A 22,721-nucleotide genomic window follows, 5' to 3' on the forward strand; every position below is an offset into this window, starting at 1 on the left:
TTCTCCAGGAAACCTTTGATTACGAAAAGAACAATGAACAAGCGGTAGAAGTCCCACCTATAGATGCCATTGAAAAAAAATGGGGGAGGATAAAATCATGGCCATAGAAAGATGTGAGGAAGTGGAAGAAATCCGATCAATCTTTCAATTAAAGAAACTACTTGCCTCAACATTGATCATTCCATTAATCAATCAATAATCTTCAAGTGCAGAAAAAAAATTCTGGGAATTGTATGTGAAGATGTGGGTAGGAAGCTAAGGCCATCCTTGAACCCACTAATGCTTTGCTTAGACAATTCCCAACCAAAACTTTTCCATGGCGGCCCAAGTAAATTTTGTGGGAAATTTTTGATTATTCAAGAAAGGATGAGAAAAGAAATGTGGATAGGATGTTAAAGCCACCAATTAATTTACAAATGCCAAGGTTGATGAATTCTCAGCCAAACTTGTTTCCTTGGAAACCCTAACAACTCTTGTGGGTAGTTCAAGGCCATTTTACAAGAGTCGAGGAAGAAGATGTGGGTAGGAGGTGGAAACCGTCCAAGGACCCACCCATGCGGAGCTTAAATAACTTTCAACCGAATCTATTTCCTTGGAGGCCCAAGCAACTTGGTTGGGTACTCAAAGGAATTTTAGTTAGGATTGAAGAAGACTCGTCGAGGAGGTTTAAGCCATCTAAGGATCCACCCAAGTTTAAATTGCACAATTCCGAACCGAAACTTTTTCCTTGGAGGCCAAAAGGTAACTCACACTTGGCCTCAACCTTGACATCTCCCCGGCAAGTACATTTCACTTTCTTAGGTAGCTCTTATGCCACTTCTAGCTGGGAAGAATGCACCATCTTCAAGCCTCCATGAGGTAAGAGAGGTATGTCGAGCTAATAACGTAAAACAAGCGTTTCTTCAGAGGCAACCCAAGTTTTAAATCCTTCACTTTTCATTTTTTTCATATACTAATTATTTATTGAGTGTGGTTGTGTTATGTTCGTATTTTTGTTTGTTGAAATGATCAATGCTTGTCTTAGATTTGTGAATTTTTTCCATTGGTGTGGTGTTGTTTGATTGTGTTTCAATGTATATTTCGGTATTATAGACGTTGTAAATCAGTTTTGTTCTAAGTTACAAGCGAGTCCATGAAAAAATTTTGATTTCCCAGGTCCTTACGGGTTCCATGTGCCCACATGGAGCCCGTGAGGCTTATAGCCCGACGACTTAAGGGGAGTTAAATCCTCCGCCTCTCCAATTTCCTTCATTCTTCTTTTTCCTTGCTCTCTCTCATTTCTCATCCGTTTTCTCTCATTTTTCACCGGTTTTCTTCATTTTTCTTTCTAAAAACTCCTATCCCACCTCTTGTGACTTGGATCTAGTGTTTTATTGAAGGTTTCACCATCTATTTCACCAATTTTTGTCGATCTATGTTTTGAAGCCGTAATATTTGTTTTGAAGCAAACTTGGTTTTTCTTCTTGATTTTGCATGCTTATCTTGCTTCAAACAATGGGGAATGATGTATGGTTGTTCAATCTTTCATTTGTTTAAATTTTGAGCCATTGTTTGTACATTTTTGGGCTTCTAGAACAAGGATAAACCCTTGCTCATTCAAGTCTGAGATCCCCAATAACACCTACAACAATGAATGATGGACATCATGATATTGATTGATCATATGGCTTGCTTGGGCTCTTTCTTGTTTTATTGTTCTTTATATGTTAGTTGTTTATTCATTGTTTTTTTTTTGTTTTTTATATTTTCTTTTTGTGTGTGTTATAGATGCCTTGAAATGATGTTCCTTTCTACCTTACAGGGTGGAATTGGGGCATCAAACACACCTTCTTTCTCCATCATCCAACAGAATCATTGGTGGCCACCCCGATCTCATGGACTTCAAAACTCGTGCTTTGAGACTCGAGGGAAGTTCATGAAATCCTCTTACTATACTTTTATTGTCTATATCTTTGTGTACTGCAGACTTAGATACATTAGAGACAATGTGTATCTTAAAGTGGGGGTGGATTTGTGTATTTTTGTGAATTTTGAAATATTTTTGCAATTGCATGCTTGATTTAACCTATGATAGCTATGATACATTGTTAAGAACTTCCTAGCTTGAAAGAATGCTAGATGTGAGTTGTAATTCTTTATTGTGTTTAAAATAAAATCTTGTTTCTTCTCTAGTGTATTTCTCACATTATGTCACAAAAACTTCCATGTTGCACACTCCGCTAACCCATTACTTTGATTTCATCATTAGATTGTTAAATTCTATTCTTAATGATCATTCAAGAACTTTTGGCTCTTTTGTTTGTTTTTCTTTTGCTCTCAGTGAAGTTGCGGCAGGTAATAGCCCAAGAGACATGAGATAGGACATGTATATATATAAAAAAATGCAAAAGACGGAGTCTATGACAATATTCCTCTTCTAGTGAAGCATGAATGCATCTATGTAGATCTGTAATACAGTAGTTGGTGGCTCTTGTGCCTAATCAGTATGTGCATCCTCCAGAAAGATTTTGTGCAGTCTATGTTAGCCAGACTAGAAAAAAAAAAAGAAAATGAAGAAGAAGAGAACCTATTGATCTCCTAGAGTCTATCTTTCATTCACAAAAAGGGTAGAGCTTTACTTAGGGACCGAAGCATTCACATAAAGGGCAGTGCTTGTCGAGTTCTTTACTTCTTAAGCTTGAGGTCATGCATTTAGCTACTTATTATATATCCCTAGTTCTCCATGTATTGCTTGCTTGAGGACAAGAAAATGCTTAAGTGTGGGGGTGTGATAAGTGTCTAAATGTATGTATTTTATCCTTATAATTATTGTACTATTCATATATGTTTTGATGAATTGATGCCTTTTGTGTTTAAATTAGTTTTATTTGTGTTACACGCCTAAAGAAGCCAAGGAGAGCTGTAAAATACATTTGGGAAGAAATCGGCATCAAAAGCTGCATTTTAGAGTTCTAGTATTGTAGCAAGCACTGTAGTAGAGGAATAGTTGTGCTGTAGGAATTTGGCTGTAAACATCACGGGCTCCATGCGCCAGCATGAAAGCCCATGATACTCATTGAAGATTTTGACACCAGTACTGTAGATAGATCACAGTAGTAAAAGTACTGTAGCACACGAACTCAATTTTGAAGCAGAAAAGACAGTGAACCTCACGGGCATCTATGCGCCTGCATGAAGCCCGTAATGTTCGGGCCATTGAGTTTAAAAATAGATCTAGGTCATCGATGAAAGGGGTCTTTGGCCACCCTTTCTCCACCATCATCACCTAGGGGTTGGAGAAGTTGGATCTGAGGAGCAAGATCAAAGGGGAGAAGAAGGTTGCTATCAAGGAGATCATCTAGGAGTTCATCAGTGTTGATCAGCCAGATTCTCATCACCACCTTCTAGTCGACGAGTCTAAGGGAGTTCTTCTATGATTTTGCTTAGGTTTCTTATGTATTTTGAGATCTCTCTCTCTTATTCATGTTGAACTAAATTCCCAAGGTCAACAGGCATCCGGTGAACCTTGGGATGAACTTGCTTGTTTGGATGTTGTGATTTACATTTATGCCATTTGGTTTGGTTTGTGGTTTAAGCTTTGTGTTCTTTGATGTATCGAATTATATGAGAACTCTGTGGTTTTATTTCTAGGTTGTACTTGGTTGTGTGACCATCACCCTTGTACTAGACACACTTAGCTTGATTGGGATTCATGTATGAATACGCCATGACCATCGGGTATTTCATAACCCTCCAACCATTAGGATCAGACCTAGGTATTGAGTATCAACCCTAATTAGAGATTTCCCTAGGTGTAGTGTAATCATAGGAGGATTTGGTCAGAAGAGATTTCGAGCCAAAACTTGTATGGGATTAGGCGAGACCATTGGGGTAACCTACTTTTGGATGTCTCTTGGCCCAAAACAACAATTGTCTTTGTAATTCTAGCATCTTTCTAGCTTTAGTAGTCCCGAGGGGATTCTAGCTCGGGGCCTCGCTCTTTCATTGTTATTTGCTTCCTTAATGTGTTTACGTGGTGTGCCTTAGTCCAACTTGTCTATAGTTATCTCTCTTGTTAGTCCTCTTATTTTGTTTTAAACCTATATTTGTTACACTAGACAGTGCCATCTAGGGGAAGTACTAGGAGCTTTTAGGATCCTAGAGAATACAACTCTCTCGTGCTTGTGCGAGAGATATTACTTGACAACCGGTGCACTTGCGGATTCCATCACTTGGTAGCAACAAGAGAAGAATACATGTGAAATGCAAGACAAAAAATGTGTTGACTACCCAAGACTTAAGTAACCTATAATCCAGAAAAAAGAAAATATCAAATTGACAACAAAATTCTTTACTTAGGGATGAGAAGCTAACTTTGAAAAATATCATACATGTGGAAACTACAGCACATAAACCAGCTATCAATGAAATGGATTAAAAAAGTCATAGTTTAGAATCAAATGACCACAAAAAGAAAAGGAAAAAAAAACATGAATAACATCACATATATCAGGACTCACATTGTCCTAGCCCAGGTAAATATTTAATCAATCCAGTTTTACCAGCAAACATCCCAAATGTAATAAACCTCTTTCCATCATCACCAACAATAAGCTCATAGTCAAATAATGAAACTTGTTCTACAACCACCTATACATTAAATATATAAATAAGATTGATTGAAGTGCCAAAAACTTAGGTGTAGAATGCTTGGTGAATTACCTTGTCTAATAGATTCAAGTTTTGGTGTAGAATTATGACAGAAATTGTATCAAAAAGTGTGCCCACTATGTCATTATATAATATATGCTAATAAAACACAACAGATGCACACCGTACAATGAGAATTTTTTGTTTTCCAAAGAGTAGAACATTAACACTTAATCTTACTTTGAGGAGATTACAACAGTTTCATATTAGTACTTAGAAAAGTCACCCTTAACAAATAGATAAATAGTTTTCAATCTAGTTAACTCTATGGTTTTGGAGCTTAAATACGTGACAAAACAAAGATACTAGCCATTGCCAGAAAACTACTAACAAATTTTGTCGCTGAGGTTTAGCTTCAGGCGGTGGTCCAAAGGTTCCTTTGTAAAGCTCTTTCTGCTTCTGATAAACAACTTTATCATGTTCAACTAGCAGCCAAAGCTCATTATTATACCTACTAGACTTAATTAAGGAGCATTTTAAAATTTGGCTTATTCGGTCACTTGACACTGAACAAATACAATGGCGTAAAATTCTTCAATAATGTAAGTTGTGCACTTTGACAAATAATCACCATTTGATTGAGTATGCTCAAACTGAGTGTCTTCCATCATTTAAGGCGCCCAACAAGCTTATCAAATCCTGATAAACATATTAATTAGATTAGTAACAACATAAAATAAAAGGTTTAAAAGTATATATTTTCTAATGATTAATAACAGGAAATTTAACACAAAGACCCTACTCCACTCAAAAAATAAACAGCAGATAATATATTAGTCATTTGGTTAAATCACTTGAATGGATTCTCAATTATTCAACTTTGGTCAGTTAAATTTTGTTGGAATCACTACAACTGATCAACTAACTCAAGAGTTTTCATTTAAAGGTAAAAATCTACACAAGCAGACACTATTTCCCTATAAATGTAATTAGTGCATCCTGATTCCTCCATCCTAAATACCACATATAATTCTTCAAATTTTTTTGAGCAAACTCTTAACTGTTATCTCAATAAAAAGATTAGATTTTAGGGAATTCATGGTGTCACACCTCGAATCCGGTGCGCTGACAAACGGCCGCAGACCCATAGGGCTGGGGCCCAGTGAACCTGCAAGGCCTCAAAACCTAAACACAGACTAGGAGTAAAAAATAAACTAACAGAAATACCAAATATGAGTACAACTTAAGGTTTACAACCAAGCTCAAGTACAAAGTAAATGAAATACAAAATGACCTACAAGGAGGTACTTAAACAACCATACAATTGATACAACAACATAAAATACAACTCCAAAGGAAGACATCTTCTAGAAGCCTTCTAAGATCCCTGAGTCTACTGCTCCTGATCTAAAAAAGATTTAAAATAAATCCATGAGCTCATTAGCCCCGTAAATAATCCAAAAACAAACTAAAAGCAAAAAGTTCAAGTCTGAAACTTGCACAAAAATCAATAACACAAAACCAAAGGGTAAAGCAATAAATAACATATTTGAGAGTATGTCTCCAAATTCACTATAAATAAATGCCAGAGATCATTTGTTTATCCTCGGTGACCCGAGACTGAATATTAGGTGGCCGTTGATTATTTCACCAAACGAACATGGTGCGAAACTGCAGTCTCATTTTTTTCCAGAATTAGTTGTCGACAAGGTCAGGGTTCAACCCCCCCACTAATAGGGTTGCATAACACTCATTTGGAGACCCAAAATATTCAGACAGATTTCAAAGCCAAGAATACAGAATATTCATATGTATCTTCCAAAAATTCATGTAATAATATAAGGTAAGTAAATAAATTAATAATAAATAATTAAATAATTAATTAAATGCAAAAGAATATACCAACTTTTCCAAACCTTAACCTGGCTACTATTTTGAAGAAATAGTAACAACAATTCATAATTATTTTGTCAAAAGACAAATTCAATTAATAAATAAATAAAATATCAACTTATAAATATACACTTGCCAAATAACAACCTGATTCTCTCATTAGAGGAAAATAAAATAATAATATATTACTATTAAAACAAAACATAACAAAAGTCAAATTCAATAAATAAATAAAATCGATAAATGAAAAAAATATCAACATATATATACACAAAGTTCCTTAAACAAAGGAAATAAAAACATTTAAGTTTGAAAGGGATGGCAGCATGACTCCAACGAATTTAAAAGTAGAAAAAAATTTCTCCAAAACTACTAACCATGAGATATACTTATAATCCAACTAATCAAATATAGTTCAAGGATAGCTTGGAATAACTAAACAATAATTTATTCACAACTATCCCTCACTCTCTCAAAATAAATGAAAGAACTATATAACTGAATAAATAAAATATTTGGAATAATTACTCAATGAATTTAAACAAGAGGTAAAATACAATTAGACAACCTAGTAATCATAGAGAAATAACCAAATGATTAACAAAAAGATTTATTTTCAGAAATTTCTAAAAGTGGGAATATAATTAATAACAAATTATATATGAAAATATAACAATAGATAACTTACTTGATGATCTTCTAATTCCAAAAGAAATCCAAAGTTATCTTCTAAAGGTGGTCCTATAATCGAAGGGGAGAACCAAACCAAATAGATATGAATACTTGGAAGAGTTGAAGCATAAAAGCTAAAGATAAGCTAGTCTAAAATACGAACACTCTATAACAAAGCATGGTCTTTCTAACCACAATTCAGAACTTAAGGATTCAAAGGAAAGCAACAAAAGCAAAGCATCAAAAACTATAATTAATTGAACACAACTCATACTCTACCAACATAGTGGTTTACTATGCCAATACATATATAATTTCTCGTTATCACAACCAGGATGCATGCCACTTAAGCACTATTGTAATGCACACATATTAAATAAATATAATCTATATATATATATATATATATATATATATATATAAGGGCAGGTGTATGCATGTCACCAATGCATGGATCATGCAAAGCTAACATTCAAGGGTGTAAACATATGGTTTCATGCGAATGAGAACATGGTTTCCTGCACAATAAATAGTCATGGTCTCATGCATGCAAATATATATATAGCTCCATGCAAGGATAAGCCAAAAACAAATCGAAATAGTGAGGCTCTACAAGCAACATCATCTTTAAAGACAACCATGCACACATGAGTGTATAAAATCACCCACTAAATCACATGAAACTAAACCAAGGTGGTATAAAAAGGTTTCAAGTTCCATGGAGTAGGAAAAAGATAACAAGCTATAAAAACCTCAAGGGTTGCATGAGTATAAGCACAAGCAACTAGGAACTTCAAAACATGCATCCTATTAGAAAATAACCTATAACCATGCTTAAGATTTCACATACAACAAGCTTCTCCCAAAACTCTAGCATCAAGCCCTACCACCAACAAGAGAGCAAGACACCTACCTAGACTTCGGGAGAGCATCGCCGGTTTGTTGATCTTCTTAGCTTCGACTCCAGCTGTCAAGATCTCCAGTAGAAGTATGAGCTCCGGCGATGGTATTAACTTATCCTCAAATGTCCCAAGAGAGCAAGGTGGAGTGGGAGAATGGAGAGAAAGGAGAGAGAAAGATGGAAGAATGGAGGAGGAAGATGGTCATGGGGTGTAAAGGCTTGTCCAAGAGGGAGACAACGATGGGATGGGAGTCCGGGAATCCCTCCAGAATTTTCTCTCTCCACAAAACTCTCCCAGTAAGGTAACAAGAAGAAGAAGAAGAAGGGGTTAAGGGAAAAGCAAACAGGTTTAGCAACTTAACTAGGTTTTAATGAAAAAGGGGGTAGGTCCACAAATGTTGTCGGGGTCCACACATCGAAGGACACAAATTAGCTAAATGATTTAGTAAGTTGATTAGTGAATGGTCAAATTTGGCATCTAACTAAATACTTCTCAAACAAAAACATGTTCAAAATATTTTTAACTTTTTTCTGAATAAAAACAATCTTTAGTAGTAAATGTGAGGGCCCTCAGAAAGACGAATCGGTGGCTTTATAAAATAAATTATTTTGACCAAAAAAATAAAATAAAAAATACCAACATGTTCCAGCAGTGCACTCTACTTAAATTTTAGTTGCCTAAAAAGATCAAATTGGGTATCCATATTACTCCAGACATATAATCCATCAAAATCTCAGATTTTTTTTGTTCGTTCCACCCTTAACATAAGATCTACATAAAAAAAAAAACAAAGATTTCTATCCAAAATCCCAAATTCATAAACTAAAAAGCTTGTTAAAACACAATGAAGAGAAGGGTGGTAATGATGAGGAGAAAAGAAGCCATGTATGGATTGAATTGAAATGGGATATTAGATTCAATATACATACATACATACATACATATATACATACATACATATATGTATATTAGTTTATGTATATAAATAATTCAAGAAAAACCTAAACCACTTTTGTTTTTAGTCTAATGATACTCATCTCTACATAGAGTGTATACATCTGATTAAATACTAACCGATAAGTGTTTCAACTCTGAAGATTACGACAACATTTTGGGAAATGAAAACATGATTATTAATATAGCTAATGATGCATCTTCTTCTACTACTCCTATGAATTTGATCAAATCTGATGGTGATAAGTGTTTCAACTTAAAAGAACTATTTCTGAAGAAAGATACAATAATAACACCAACATTCGATGATATATTGAGTGATGAGCATTTCAGCATAGAGAAACTCTTCGTGACAAGTGAGGTAATCTTTCCTAATCTAATACTAACTGATACTTGTTTCAACTCGGAAGATTACAACAATATTTTGGGAAGTGAAAACACGATTCCTGATGTAGCTAATGATGCATCTCCTTCTACTACTACTCATATGAATTTGATCAGATCTGATGGTGATAAGCGTTTCGGCTTACAAGAACTATTTCTGAAGACAAATACAGCAATAACACCAACATTAGATGATATATTGAATGATGAGCATTTTAGCTTGGAGAAACTCTTTGTGAGAAATGAGACAATCTTTCCTGATTTAATGCTAACCGATAAGTGTTTCAACTCTGAAGATTATGACAATATTTTGGGAAGTGATACAGGATTATTGATGAAGATAATGATGCGTCTTCCTCTACTACTAGTCATATGAGTCACTGTAATATGTATTAGAGATTGGAATAAATTTTTAATTTGTGTCAATTTTTTTTTCTTTTCGTGCTTTATAATGTTATATGTTGCTCAATGGTGATCATTTATCGAACTAATCTTTGTAATAATTGAAATAGAAACTTATAAAATATTTGATTATATTGTATGATATTTCTTTTCTTTACTGACTATTTTCAAAAATTGTAAAGTGATTTGAATTTATTGTATTTATAAAATACATCAATAAAAAGACCCTTTATTCTTTATTTTTTATTTTTGTTAAAACCCAAAAGTACATTTTTTAAGTAAATATAAAATGATTAAATCTTGAATTAAATCCAACAATTTATGGCAACGGAGTCTTATCTTGCCTTTTTAAACCAAAATTATACTTCATCATAATTAAAATTATCACGAATTTGTGCTAATGTCTTAATATGTCATCTAAATACAATGAGTTCACATTTATTTAGTTATAAAAAGCCAACTCCGATTTGCATAATTGATCAGATGCAATTGTTATACACAATTACTCACACTATACTTTCATACACTTCATTGTACCAGATAGACACTACTCGAATGATTTCTCACCTCCTAAATTCTCAAAAAAATTTCAATTTGTGCAATCAATTTACAACATAAAATAGAGCACTATATTGAGATTTTCAACCATTAAATAGAGCCCTACATAAGATGGTTTTCCCACCTTAAAATTCATATTGATGCTTCTTAACTTCACTCACTTATTTCTGGAAACAGCAAACAAATGTATCACATTTTTCACAATACTAGAAAGGAAACAAAATACACATGTCAATCATAGTATGGATTGAGTATGATCAAGTGATAACTTAGCAGTGCTCTGGTTGCATTTCAATTTACAATTAAAAGTTTCTTTCTTAACAAGAATATTTTGGAATAATGGATGAGAAAGTTTGGATTGACCATAATGTGTTCAATAACAGTGAGGATGGTCTGCTTGATGTCACCGGGGTTCCACTGGAATCACTGTCCCTAATAATTGGTTTAAGGATCATGGCAAGGTCATGCTTCTTGGTCATAATGATGCCTTTCTTTTTTATAAGAAAATGAAGGTCTCTATTCTTTTCAATCGTTTTGGTCCTAATTGCAACCAACGCATGCCAAGGTATATATATTAATATATACTTAATTATGTCCATATTAATTAGGTAACATAACATTGCTTTATATTAATATATGTATACACTGCATTACTCTCCTCCTTCCAAATCCTCTTTTTGTTTAACTTACTAATATTGTTCTCCTGATTCTCCTTCCAGTCCCTCTTCTTCTTCTTCTTCTTCTTCTTCTTCTTCTTCTTCTTCATCTTCTTCTTCTTGCTTTCCTCCTTGCAAACCCTTTTTTACTTCTACTTATTACCATTATTCTTCTGATTCTCTTCCTTCCAATTCCTCTTATTCTTCTTCATCTTTTTTTTCTTGTCCTCCTCCTTCTAAACCCTCTTGTACTTCTACTTACTATTATTATTCTTCTGATTCTCCTCCTTCCAGTCCCTTTTCTTCTTCTTCTTCTTCTTCTTCTTCTTCTTCTTCTTCTTCCAAAACCTCTTTTACTTCTACTTACTATTATTATTTTTCTAATTCTCCTCCTTCCAATCCTTCTTTCTTCTTCTTCTTCTTCTTCTTCTTCTTCTTCTTCTTCTTCTTCTTTTTCTTCTTCCACCATCGAGCCCTCTTGTATGAAGACGCCATAAGCATAGTTCTCAGGCCAAACACGATGAGGAACATATTCCTCACCAACTACAGCACGAGGGATACCAGTCATTTCACTCATCAAATGATATAAACATTATTTGAGTGTCTCATCTCCATGGATTTTCTCTAGTTGAGCCCAACAAATACTCGGTTGATTTCAGGATGGACTTTATGCAGAATTTAGTTAAGTATCAACCTCATCCACCTATGGGACGCAGACAATCTAGTTGTTCAACTCCATTTCAGTAACAAGACTAGGAATTACTACCAAACCCTTCTTACTTTGCTATGAACTAGAACACGCAAGTGTCAGCGATGCACAATTAGGTGAATCATCTTATAACAATCTGGCAGCCTAGAAAGTATAAAGACCTAGGCCATGGAGAATGCCTAGCAAAGATATCCATCACCTCAATGTTTTACTAAGAGGTGGCAGCGTAAATGATAGACCGGGCCATCAGTAAGCACCTTTGCATTTACCATAAATATGTGTGCCATCTATCTAGACAAGTGGTTTGCAATATTTGAAAGCCTCCACACATGCAGGGAAGCTCCAAAAAAATCTATGAAAGATGCAAGAATCACGTACCAGGTAAGGTCCCTCGTATGCCAGCTGGGTCTCAAGATCAACTATTATCCTAGGAACGGACTGTTATAACGCTAATAGCCATCTTGATAATTAGTTGTAAGACTCCTCCCAATTACCGAATGCTGCTTCAACCTCTTTTTGCTTAACTGTCCATACTTTCCTATATATCAATGATCCTCCCAAGTATCAGGTTTTAGCGCTAATACTTGTGCATTTGTGTTACTTTCATGCATATATGGTTGTGAAGTCGAATGTTAAAGAAAGAAGCCAATGTAGATCGTGAACGCACATATTTAGAGGAAATCTTGAGAAGAATCAAACGCGAAGACATAAGTAGGGTTCAAGATGCAAGAATGTGTGCCAACCCCTCGTATTTAAGCTAGTACAATGATTTGGAGGGGCACAAAGGCATTCACATTCGAGCATCCCGATTTGTGCATTAATAGCAACAGCCGGCCGAGAAACTAAATTTCAGAGAATCCACACCGGCGTGTGGAAATTCCCCATGTCCGTGCGAAAAATCAACCGGGGCGCCCACAGGGGTGTGTGGATGCCCGATTTCAGCCCTTTAAAAGCCGATTTCAGCCTGATTTCAGCATTCTTTTCTCCATCTTTTCCCCAACTTTCAAGAAGGCGGCGGCTAGGGTTTTGAGAGGTATTGGCAAGGGTTTTGGAGAGGTTCTACAGCTTCGACATCGCGCTTCACTTGGAAGAAGGTTATTGGGGGAGCTTTCGTCAACACCGATCCGGTGAGGTGTGCCCTTAGGCCGGACAAGGGGACCTTTGGAGTAGACGAGGCCACTCCACAAGACCATTGACATGACTATCGAGGGGGTTTTTCTATGGATTATTTGTTTTTACATTCGATTTCATTGTTGATTGTAACTAGCTCCATGGAGAGCTAAACCACCTAGTGGGTACTTGGATTTGTGAATCCTAGGATGTATTTGTTTTATTAAACCTTTTATTATGCTTTTCTTAATTGATATTTTAATTGAGTTCCAATCTTGAATGTTTGATTGATTGAATGCTCCCTTAGAGTGACACTAGGGTTGAGATTTCACCTTGGTAACCCTTGTGAGTGAGTGACACACCACGAGAGTTAGATAAAGCTAGATTGGAGAAGGTTAAGAGGGTGAGTCGAGAGGTAGCAGAGTGTCCCCTTTCCCCTTCGACGTGATTTATCCAATCTCCATTTCCTTGGGTTCTTTGCGGTCATAGTAGAGTGAATGGGCTAAAGGATAACTTTCCGCTAGGGCTTAGTTACAACGGCAACAGAGTGAAGCGTTGAAGTGATTTTAGCACCAAGGGCTTAATTGTGACTAGGGACCTCTCACCTGGACCAAAGGGTTAGGCCTACATCTAGGAAGAGGGTTTATCACTTGGAATCCCTAGAACTCCATGCAATTCTATACAAGTGCGAGGTGTTGAGATTGTTCGATTTCTCCACCGGGACATCGTATAGAGTTAGTCACGGTTGACCTTAGATTTGGGACCATGTATTGAAGGATTTCCATGACTCATTAATGCATTAATTATGAAGCATAATAGTTAGTTCTACACTTGAAACAATCGTCTTAGGCGGAACAATATCCAAGTACCCCATTTATATCGATTGCCTTATCTCTCATTTACTTGTACTTCTCTTTCTTGTTTACACTACATCTTATCAACACAATCATTGTTCATTTTCACTTGGTTAAGTAGTAATTTGAGTATTCTTATTCCCTACTCCCTATGGATATGATACCCCACTCACCCAGGATTATTACTTCGATAAACCCGTGCACTTGAAGGGTTCTTGTCAATCGCCATATAATAAAAGGTACTCCCATAATTCTTGTGTAGACATTGCTTCCAAATCAAGGGTCTGCATATGTGCTTGAGGCTCCATTGGTGCCATCGTGAAATTAGGGATGGGTATAGGGACGTCTTCAAAATTGATATTTTTAAGTGAATGTCATTAACACCTTCACTGTCCTCCCCAAAGCTATCACTGTCGTCGTCATCATCATCTCCACTGGATCACCAGTACTCACCGAATTCGGTTTCATGAGTATCATAAAAAGAACTCATTCCGTCTTCTGGATGTTGTAAATTAGTGAAATCAATATTGGGTGGTAGATCGTCTTGTGCCCTTCACTCCGTATAGAGCCTTTCAAGTTCACTAACTTGGCAAAGTGATGAAGTCCTCTCCTGTCCCATGTTAGTGTTGACCTTGTTAATCTGTGGCGGTTTGTTGTTGGGAACAATTGATGTACCCTCAGAAGTTACAGTGCTAAACTCCACAAACAATTCAATAATGCTAATGTCGGGATTTTTTATGGCAATCGAACATCATCCGAACATTTCGGTCATTAAGCAATTTGAATGACCGATAGCAAATCTTGTCAAATTATGAAGAAATTGGGAGCTGGTATTTGATAAGTAAAACTTTTTGGTTGTCCGCCATCTCAATGCTTTCCTTAATGGATCTCACTAAGTTTTCATAATAGATGTCATCTTTGACATAATAATATGATTGATCCTCCAATGAAAATAAAATTGTGTCTTCACTTATAGTGATTAAACACCATTGTAGTAAACCAAAACAAGTGAAGTCTCTACCATTGTTGAAGACAAGAAAAAGAAGTAAGGCTGAGTGAGTTGAAAGAGAGTAAATAATGTGCAAGAGTGAAAATGGGCTACTATGGCTGGTTTATAAAATGAGTTCGAATTTTAACTATTTTTATTTATGATTATTGCAGGTTTTGCCTTCTTAATTACTAACCGGTACAAGTTTGATGATCCTACTTTGTACTAATTATTGGTCAATACAGGTTTAACCATCCTAATTACTGATTAGTGCGGGTTTGACCGTCCTACTTTTGTACTAATTATTGACTGGTGCAGGTTTAACCATCCTAAATACTGACAGGTGTATGTTTAACGATCCTACTTTGTACTAATTACTGACCGATATAGGTTTTGTCATCCTATTTTGTACTAATTACTGACCCGTGCATGTTAGACCGTTCGACCAAAGCAGGTTTGATCGCCCTACTTCATTATATTTACTGACCGGTACAGGTTGAACCTAACCAACTTCGTAGTAATTTGTGGTCGGTACAAGGGTAACTGTCCTATTTTTAAATATTTTCAGGTTTTGTATTTTTTTAAATAAAACATAAAAAAAATTAATGGATTTTTATTTTCTAATATAGTTTTTAAAAAATTTAAATAATTCTTAGCGGCAGCCCCATTGAGTTGCCGTTAAGAATTTTATTTATTTATTTTAAAATTAAACATGAAAATGGGTGAACTTCATCCAATTTTTTCATTTTTGTAAATAATCGAAAACATGAGTAATTTTTCTCATATATCATATATATGATATATATATATCCATATATGAGTATATATATATATATATATATATATATATATATATTGCAATATTAAAAAAAATCCTATGTTTTTTGCACTATTAAAAAAAGAAAAACAAAAGTAGTAGTTTTTGCAAGCATGCCCCTCAAAGATTGAGATTCTTCTTTTATAATTTTTTACATGTATACTTTTAAACATTTAATATATCAAAGATAGCTACATAGATTATGAATGCTTATTTTTATTTATTTTGAGTATATTTATTTATAAAATTAATTTATCTTTACAAATGGTTATCTATTAAATATTAAATTTATATGTTTAATAAAAAATTAAACACCAAAATAATCATGATATTTAAATAAAAGGTGAAAAGTCATATTTTTGATAAATAAAATTATTATTTTCTCTGTAACGAAAAAAATAATATTTTATTTTCCTCTTGAATTAAAAGTCGAGGGTTATGAGGCTTTTCTTTTAAATATTGCATTTATTTTTTTAATTACTTAAAGAAGTAAATTAAAAATAATTACATAATTAGGTAAAACGATAAAATGCTTACAGTTTTGCCTAATGATAGTAGAAAACGGTAACATGTTTAACATTTTGTAAAAAAATAAAATAAAATAAAACTTGCATTGTCTTCGCCTCCAACCTAACCACCATGCATGCATGCCTCCTCCAATGGATGCCATGGCCTTTGTTGGTGAGAGAGATGTAAACACCCATCTCTCTCACCACCATCACTACATTCATGTGTTGCTCCGCATACAACGGCCATGCAAGCATTGGCATGCCATGCCACAAGCTCTCCGACACTAAGTTCCATCCACAGTGTATCACAAATCCCGCCACAGCCATGTGCACTAGCAAGCCAAGTTAAGGAACCCATGATGGTTACACTAATCCTTTCTCTCTCGTGCTCTCCAAGAACCCCTCCGGCAACACCTCCCCAAGATAAACATCACTGGGAATCAAAGCATTCTCTCTTGGCGGTGTTCTCAACGCCCACAAGAACTTTTGCCCACTCCTCTCCAAACCTAAAGCTATCCTCTTCATTACCTTCTCATCAAAACACCCTATGCTTCCATAGCACAAGAACACCACCAACTTCACTGGTTGTTCATCCAACCATTTGATGCACTCATGCTTCTTCCCTTCCTCCTCCTCCTCCTTCTCAGAGGTAAGCAGTTGTCCTACAGTGAAAACAACCAGTGTTGGTTGGTCCGGAAAGCATTGTCCTGTCTCCAAAGCCTTTAATGGCTTTATCTCCAAATTCTTGAACATGATCATAATGAGAAACCTCTAGCTTCTCTTAGTCTGTATCCATAGTTATAAAATATAGTATAACACTCATCTTTCTTCTCCATCATGAACTCAAGCATTGACAACGGTGATGCTGAATAGAGAACTGGGATTTCAATCTCATCTTTAACCATCCTCTATCTCAGATAACACCTTCACATCAAGTGTTGGTAAGTAAAGCATCAAAGCCAAGAAAAGTGGCATTTGAAGGAATATAGATTGTCATGCCCCAGCCTTAAAGCAGGGCCCACTGACAGACCTACTGCATTCAACAGGGCTGGACCCCGCTGGGTGCATGGCCTCAAATCATAGATCTAGTTAGAGTCAACACTAACAGACAACACAAGAAACAATAGTCTAGAAATACAAACAAAATAATAGCAACAGATATAATACAAATATGGGCTTCAGTAGCCCTACAGAAATACAAAGTGCCACACTTAACAATTTGAGACCAAAATACAAACAATACAAATCTCACTCAACAAATAACGACTACAAGGTATACAACCTCAAAGTTCAGTTACTAAAAGAAGACAAATACAAAAAATAAACCCAAGTACCCTTGATCCTAAGCTTACTCGTCACCTGAAAAATAAAACCACAGAGTACATGAGCAACAAGGACCTAGTAGGATCGCAAAATAACTGAAAAATACAAGATAACTACATAAATAATTTAACAAATAGAAATGTAGAAATAATCAAAATAAAGAAAATGACCAGAATTCAGAAATAATCAGAATACAAAAATAATCAGAATATAGGAAATGAGTGAAATCAAAATTGTACATCTCCCTACTAATAAGCAGGATTAATAACTCGAGGTTGGATCTTCTATTGTAAAGTTAAAACATATAGAATATCAACAGCCGAAACCGGATCTTCGACCGTAATCAGAACGAACACGTATGTCCGGTAGTGCTACTATAGAAAACATATGCACATGGCTAGAACTTACTCCTCCTAGCTGGGCAAATTGCCATAAATGGAGATGTACTAAAAACCACAGAATTATGGAGTATAGACATAGAAATACCAATTAAATTACTTTACTAAATAATTAAATTAAATAAATATATAGCAAGTACAGAATAATAATAAAAACACCAATAGAAATAAAACAAGAACTTCAAGAATAAATAGTTTCTAAATAATTAAATAATTAACCATACACCAGAAATACCGAGTTATACAGGTGCAAGAGCCTACCTGCCTTCGGGCTACTAAGTTGGGTTCCTCAAATGCTGCTAGATCTAACCCTCAACTAAGACTTAAGGCCAAAAGCTAGGATCACTCTGATGAAAAGATCCTATAACAAGAATAAAATTAACTCTTAAGCCAAGGACTAAACCCTAACTAACCACAACTCAAGGCTTGAGGAGGGTAGATCAAACAATAACCAAAACCCAAGAAAACAAATCTAATAATCTGAGCTTACAAATATACCCAAACATTAAGTATATGAATATATATATATATATATATATATATATATATAAATCAGCAAGGATATCAAAACTATATTTTCCTAGAAAGGCAGTACATGAAGGTATTACAACTCACCTTAGTGTACACACACACACACACACACACACATATTCCAGAAAAACTCAGTAATAATAAAAAAAAAATCACCAGCAAGTTGAGAAAAAAAACAAATATGAAAACATACTACACAAGTTTCAATACACCCAAAATTATTCTCCACTGAAACAAAAGGTCTAAATATTTCAATAAAGAGTTTTGATCACACTAAGCAAGAATTAAAGGTAGTCTTTAATTAGTTTGGTTTTGGAACAAGCCGAGAATTCCTTGTTTTTAATTCTAAGAAACACGGCAACTTGTTTCCAATGATCCAAGCAAAACCATCCAACAAATCACTCTTACAAGTAAAAAAATATATACATACACTTAAACATATAAACAAGGTGGCATGCATTTAACCCAAATTTCATACAAATATACAAAAACAAGTTTTAGAGCATAAACATGAGAGTTCATCACAACAATTAAGAGGCTAAAAGGCTCTAGAAAGGTAGTAGGTTTGCAACACATAAAGACCAAAGCAATCCTCAAACAAAGGAGAAGGAGCATGCAGCCAAGATCAAAGCACTAATAGCCTCACAAGATCAAAAAATTTAACACAAGAGCAAGGCACCTACCTCTAACCTGATGATGAGCAGCCGGTAGAGATGAGTCTTCAATCACCGAAAACTCCAAGGAAAAGAATGCTTTGAAGATGGTGGCTGGCTTTTAGACAAAACCTTCAATAAGTATCCACTAATCCTCAATTATTGTAGCTCAATAATACTCCAACTGGATCCAAAGCTCATGGATGGTAAAGACACGAAGGGTGGGGCTCAGCTTCTTCAACTTTTCTAAAATTTTCTCCAGTCAAATGGTCAAAGCAAAGATGCGAATATTATATAGATATAACCAGCCAAGTTGAGATCTTTGGTCACGTAGAGCATGGACACACATATATGTTGAAGATCAAAGCGGCAACCGAAGCAGCGACGGAAGTTAGTGGCGATGAAGTTAGTGTCTGTGTCAACACTAACAATGAGGTGGTGGGGAATAGTTGCACGTTCCTCATCGGTGACTCTATTGGTGAGGATGTCAAGGCCTTCGTAGACTTGCATTTTGTCAGAGTTGACGATCTCGCCGAACAAGTGCATGGTTAGGTCGATGGTGAAAAAATGAGGTGATGGGCAGGTCGGAGGAGAAGGCAATGGAGGTCATATGGGAATCTATTGGAGGAGGCATGCATGCATGGTGGGTAGGTTGGAGAAGACATACAAACTTTATTTATTTTTTTTAAAAAAAGGGTAATATGTTTACCCTTTTTTGTGCAAAGGCATAGAAAACTGGTAAACATATTAACATTTTCTACTATCATTAGGCAAAAGAGTATGCATTTTACCGTTTTGCCTAATTATATAATTTTTTAAAAATTTACTTATTTAAGTTTAAAAATATATATGCAACATTAAAAAAAAGCCAGGGTTATGATGGGTGACTTATCTATAATTTTCAACCAAATAAAAAATTAAATTGTTAGTATAGTGGAGTGACCAATGATATGGGTGTGCATCCAACAATTTTGAGAGATATATATTAAATGAATCAAGAAATACATAAATTATTTTCAGTTTTGAAGGGATATTTAAAAAAATTTATGAGCAATAAATCAAAATCTCCATTGAAATCCTATTTTAGTTTAAAGAACTAAGTTCAACTCTAAATCTAAGTACAACTCCAAACCATAGTAGAAAAATTTCTATCCCAAAAAAAAAATTTGTCTCACCCTCTTTATAAATAAATCAAGCACCCACTTTCAAGCTCCATCACTAAATTAACCTGCAAGATATACATCATGGAGACCACTATAGAGGTTCGTAAAATTTGCCATCAAGAGAACAAGGATAATATTTTTTCTCAAACTTCTACTCTTTCTTTTTCTTATTCTTCTTACTCTCCTTCTTTTTCTTGTTCTTCTTCTAACTCTCCTCGCTTCCAATCCTTCTTCTTCTTCTTCTTCTTCTTCTTCTTCCAAACCCTCTTTTTGTTCAACTTACTATTATTATTCTCCTGATTCTCCTCCTCTTAGTCCTTCTTCTTCTTCTTCTTCTTCTTCTTCTTCTTCTTCTTCTTCTTCTTCATCTTCTTCTTGCTCTCCTCCTTCTAAACCCTCTTTTACTTACTATTATTATTCTTCTAATTCTCCTCCTTCCAATCCCTATTCTTCTTCTTCTTCTTGCTCTCCTCCTTCTAAACCCTCTTTTACTTCTACTTACTATTATTATTCTTCTGATTCTTCTCCTTCCAATCCCTCTTCTTCTACTTCTTCTAAGCTGTAATATATGATAATAGGAACAAGCAATCTGCATGATGCAGCCAAGTAGAACAACATACATTTGAGTGTTATTGTGGGAAGTCAATTTTTTACCTCATGGAACAAGGTATATCAAATCTTCTCTTAGTCTTATTCAGTCTGCCTTTGGTATGGATAATTATCCATCAAAATGATTGAGAGAACTAAATTTATGATTCATTCTTGGGTTAGTTAGTTTTCTACAAACAACAAGATTTCAAAGAAAACCCAAATGTTGCATTCTCCTTTCATTGTAAATTAACAACATTTCATGGAAATTTCATGTGATGAACTTTAATTTATGTTGGAGAAAAAAAAAACATGTTTTCTTGGCATGTAATGAATGTTAATTTTTTTTTTTAAATTTTTTGTATTTTTATTGATGTTATTAAATTATTGCTCAAATGATGGTAATCAGTATGTGTTGGAAATCTATGTAGATAATAGATAGGCCTGAAACGCATTGATGATCGCTTTCCTAAAAGTATTATTTGCCCCCTCTCTTCTGAGATTACTGTAGGATTTGAATGCAAATAGCTTTAGTGGATAAGACAAGTCTTTTGCTTTTCTACACCCAGCACTAATGAAGAGAAAACCCAAGGATTGCAAAAAAAGAAAGTATTGATCTTCTCTTTTATTTTAAAACTTAAGATTGTTTTTAATGTCTGAAAACTCATTTCTGTTCGTATTAATAGATTATGAACGGACGTGTTTTTAAAAGATACAACCTTTTAAAATATCTTATCCGTTTATCAATGAAAAAGATGCAAATATCATATCTATGAGATAATAATGAGGAGATGTAACTTTTCTATCCGTTGTATATAAATGACTAAATGTATTTTTTTAAAATGACAACTACCTGATAAAATGCACCTATTTATAAATATTTAAGTTACCTTTTAATTAGATAAGATATTCAAATTTTGAACAATATGATAATAATAATTTTATTAATAATACGGTTATTATAAAATTTTCCAACAATCCCCCACTTGTTCAAAATTGAATTTATATTCTAAAGAAGATCAAATCATGTGTATGCATAAAATAATGTATCTTTCGATTTAAACATTACCTTAGTATAATAATACAAAGTACAATCGAAATATCTAGTATCATGAAGCTTTGAACTAGTTATTCCTTATAATAACACCCGTATTATTATACACTTAATCATTATATCCTTTTATTCCAATCAAACACTTGCTTAGCACTTATTATGGCCATGTGCTATCCATTTTCATGAACTTTTATGAAAGCAATCTCCTAAACTTTCAATCGAAGCGGCACCACTTCTAAGTTCATATAGGTGAAATTCTTCCAATGTCTTTGTCACTTTTAAGACACTTGTTCCTAAAACTGAATTTCATTAAGAGTTTTGATACTCAACCCTCTAAACAGTGACAATATGTACTTTATCACAATTTGGCCAATCAAATTTAAGTACTTAAGCATCCACTAATCAAATGACTTGTTTTACCCCTTTGAACCTAAGAATTACTCATTTTATAATTTTGGGTAGGGTTGCCATCATTGGTGGATAAATCTAGGAGTTTTAAACCTATCATTCTAGATGTTGATTTTACTAAATCCCTTGTAAGAGGTTTAGTGAAATGATCGGCCAAATTCTTATTAGATTTCACAAATGTGAGGGAGATAATTCCATCTTTAATTAATTTCTTCATATAATCATGTCTTAAACTCATATGGCTAGACTTTCCATTATAAACATCACTATATGCTCTTGCTAGAGTGGCTTGGCTATCACATAATATTGAAATTGATCTTACATTATTTGAAGTCAATGGAATTTCTAAAAGAAAGTCCTCAACCACTTGGCCTCTTTTCCTGTTTCTGTCAAAGCAACAAACTCTGACTCCATGGTCGAGTGAGTTATTAATGATTGTTTTTTGGATTTCCAAGAGATTGCACCACCTCCTAAGGTAAACATCCAACCTGTAGTAGATTTGCTATCTCCTAAATTCGATATCCAACTTGCATCAGTATATCCTTCTAAAATAGTAGGAAAATTTT

General features: G+C 34.6%; 1 protein-coding gene and 1 long non-coding RNA gene across 2 annotated transcripts; both read right to left on the reverse strand.

Moving 5' to 3' along the window:
- Positions 1 to 16,400: 16,400 nt before the first annotated feature.
- On the reverse strand, positions 16,401 to 16,790 carry LOC120270299 (anthocyanidin 5,3-O-glucosyltransferase-like). The gene has a single exon (XM_039277315.1). It carries the CDS (start codon positions 16,788 to 16,790, stop codon positions 16,401 to 16,403), a length of 390 nt encoding a protein of 129 aa, XP_039133249.1.
- Positions 16,791 to 17,172: 382 nt separating this feature from the next.
- On the reverse strand, positions 17,173 to 19,043 carry LOC120270833. Its single transcript, XR_005539687.1, has 2 exons — positions 18,973 to 19,043; positions 17,173 to 17,455 (listed from the first exon to the last, which is right to left on the reverse strand). It is a non-coding gene; the product is annotated as an uncharacterized LOC120270833 (long non-coding RNA).
- Positions 19,044 to 22,721: the final 3,678 nt, after the last annotated feature.

The sequence above is a fragment of the Dioscorea cayenensis genome, chromosome 10 (genome assembly GCF_009730915.1).
Source record: "Dioscorea cayenensis subsp. rotundata cultivar TDr96_F1 chromosome 10, TDr96_F1_v2_PseudoChromosome.rev07_lg8_w22 25.fasta, whole genome shotgun sequence".
NCBI lineage: Eukaryota > Viridiplantae > Streptophyta > Magnoliopsida > Dioscoreales > Dioscoreaceae > Dioscorea > Dioscorea cayenensis.

Bases quoted from the DNA above. Each gene is read 5' to 3' on its own strand.
- LOC120270299 (XM_039277315.1), bottom strand. From the start codon at position 16,790: ATGTTCAAGAATTTGGAGATAAAGCCATTAAAGGCTTTGGAGACAGGA.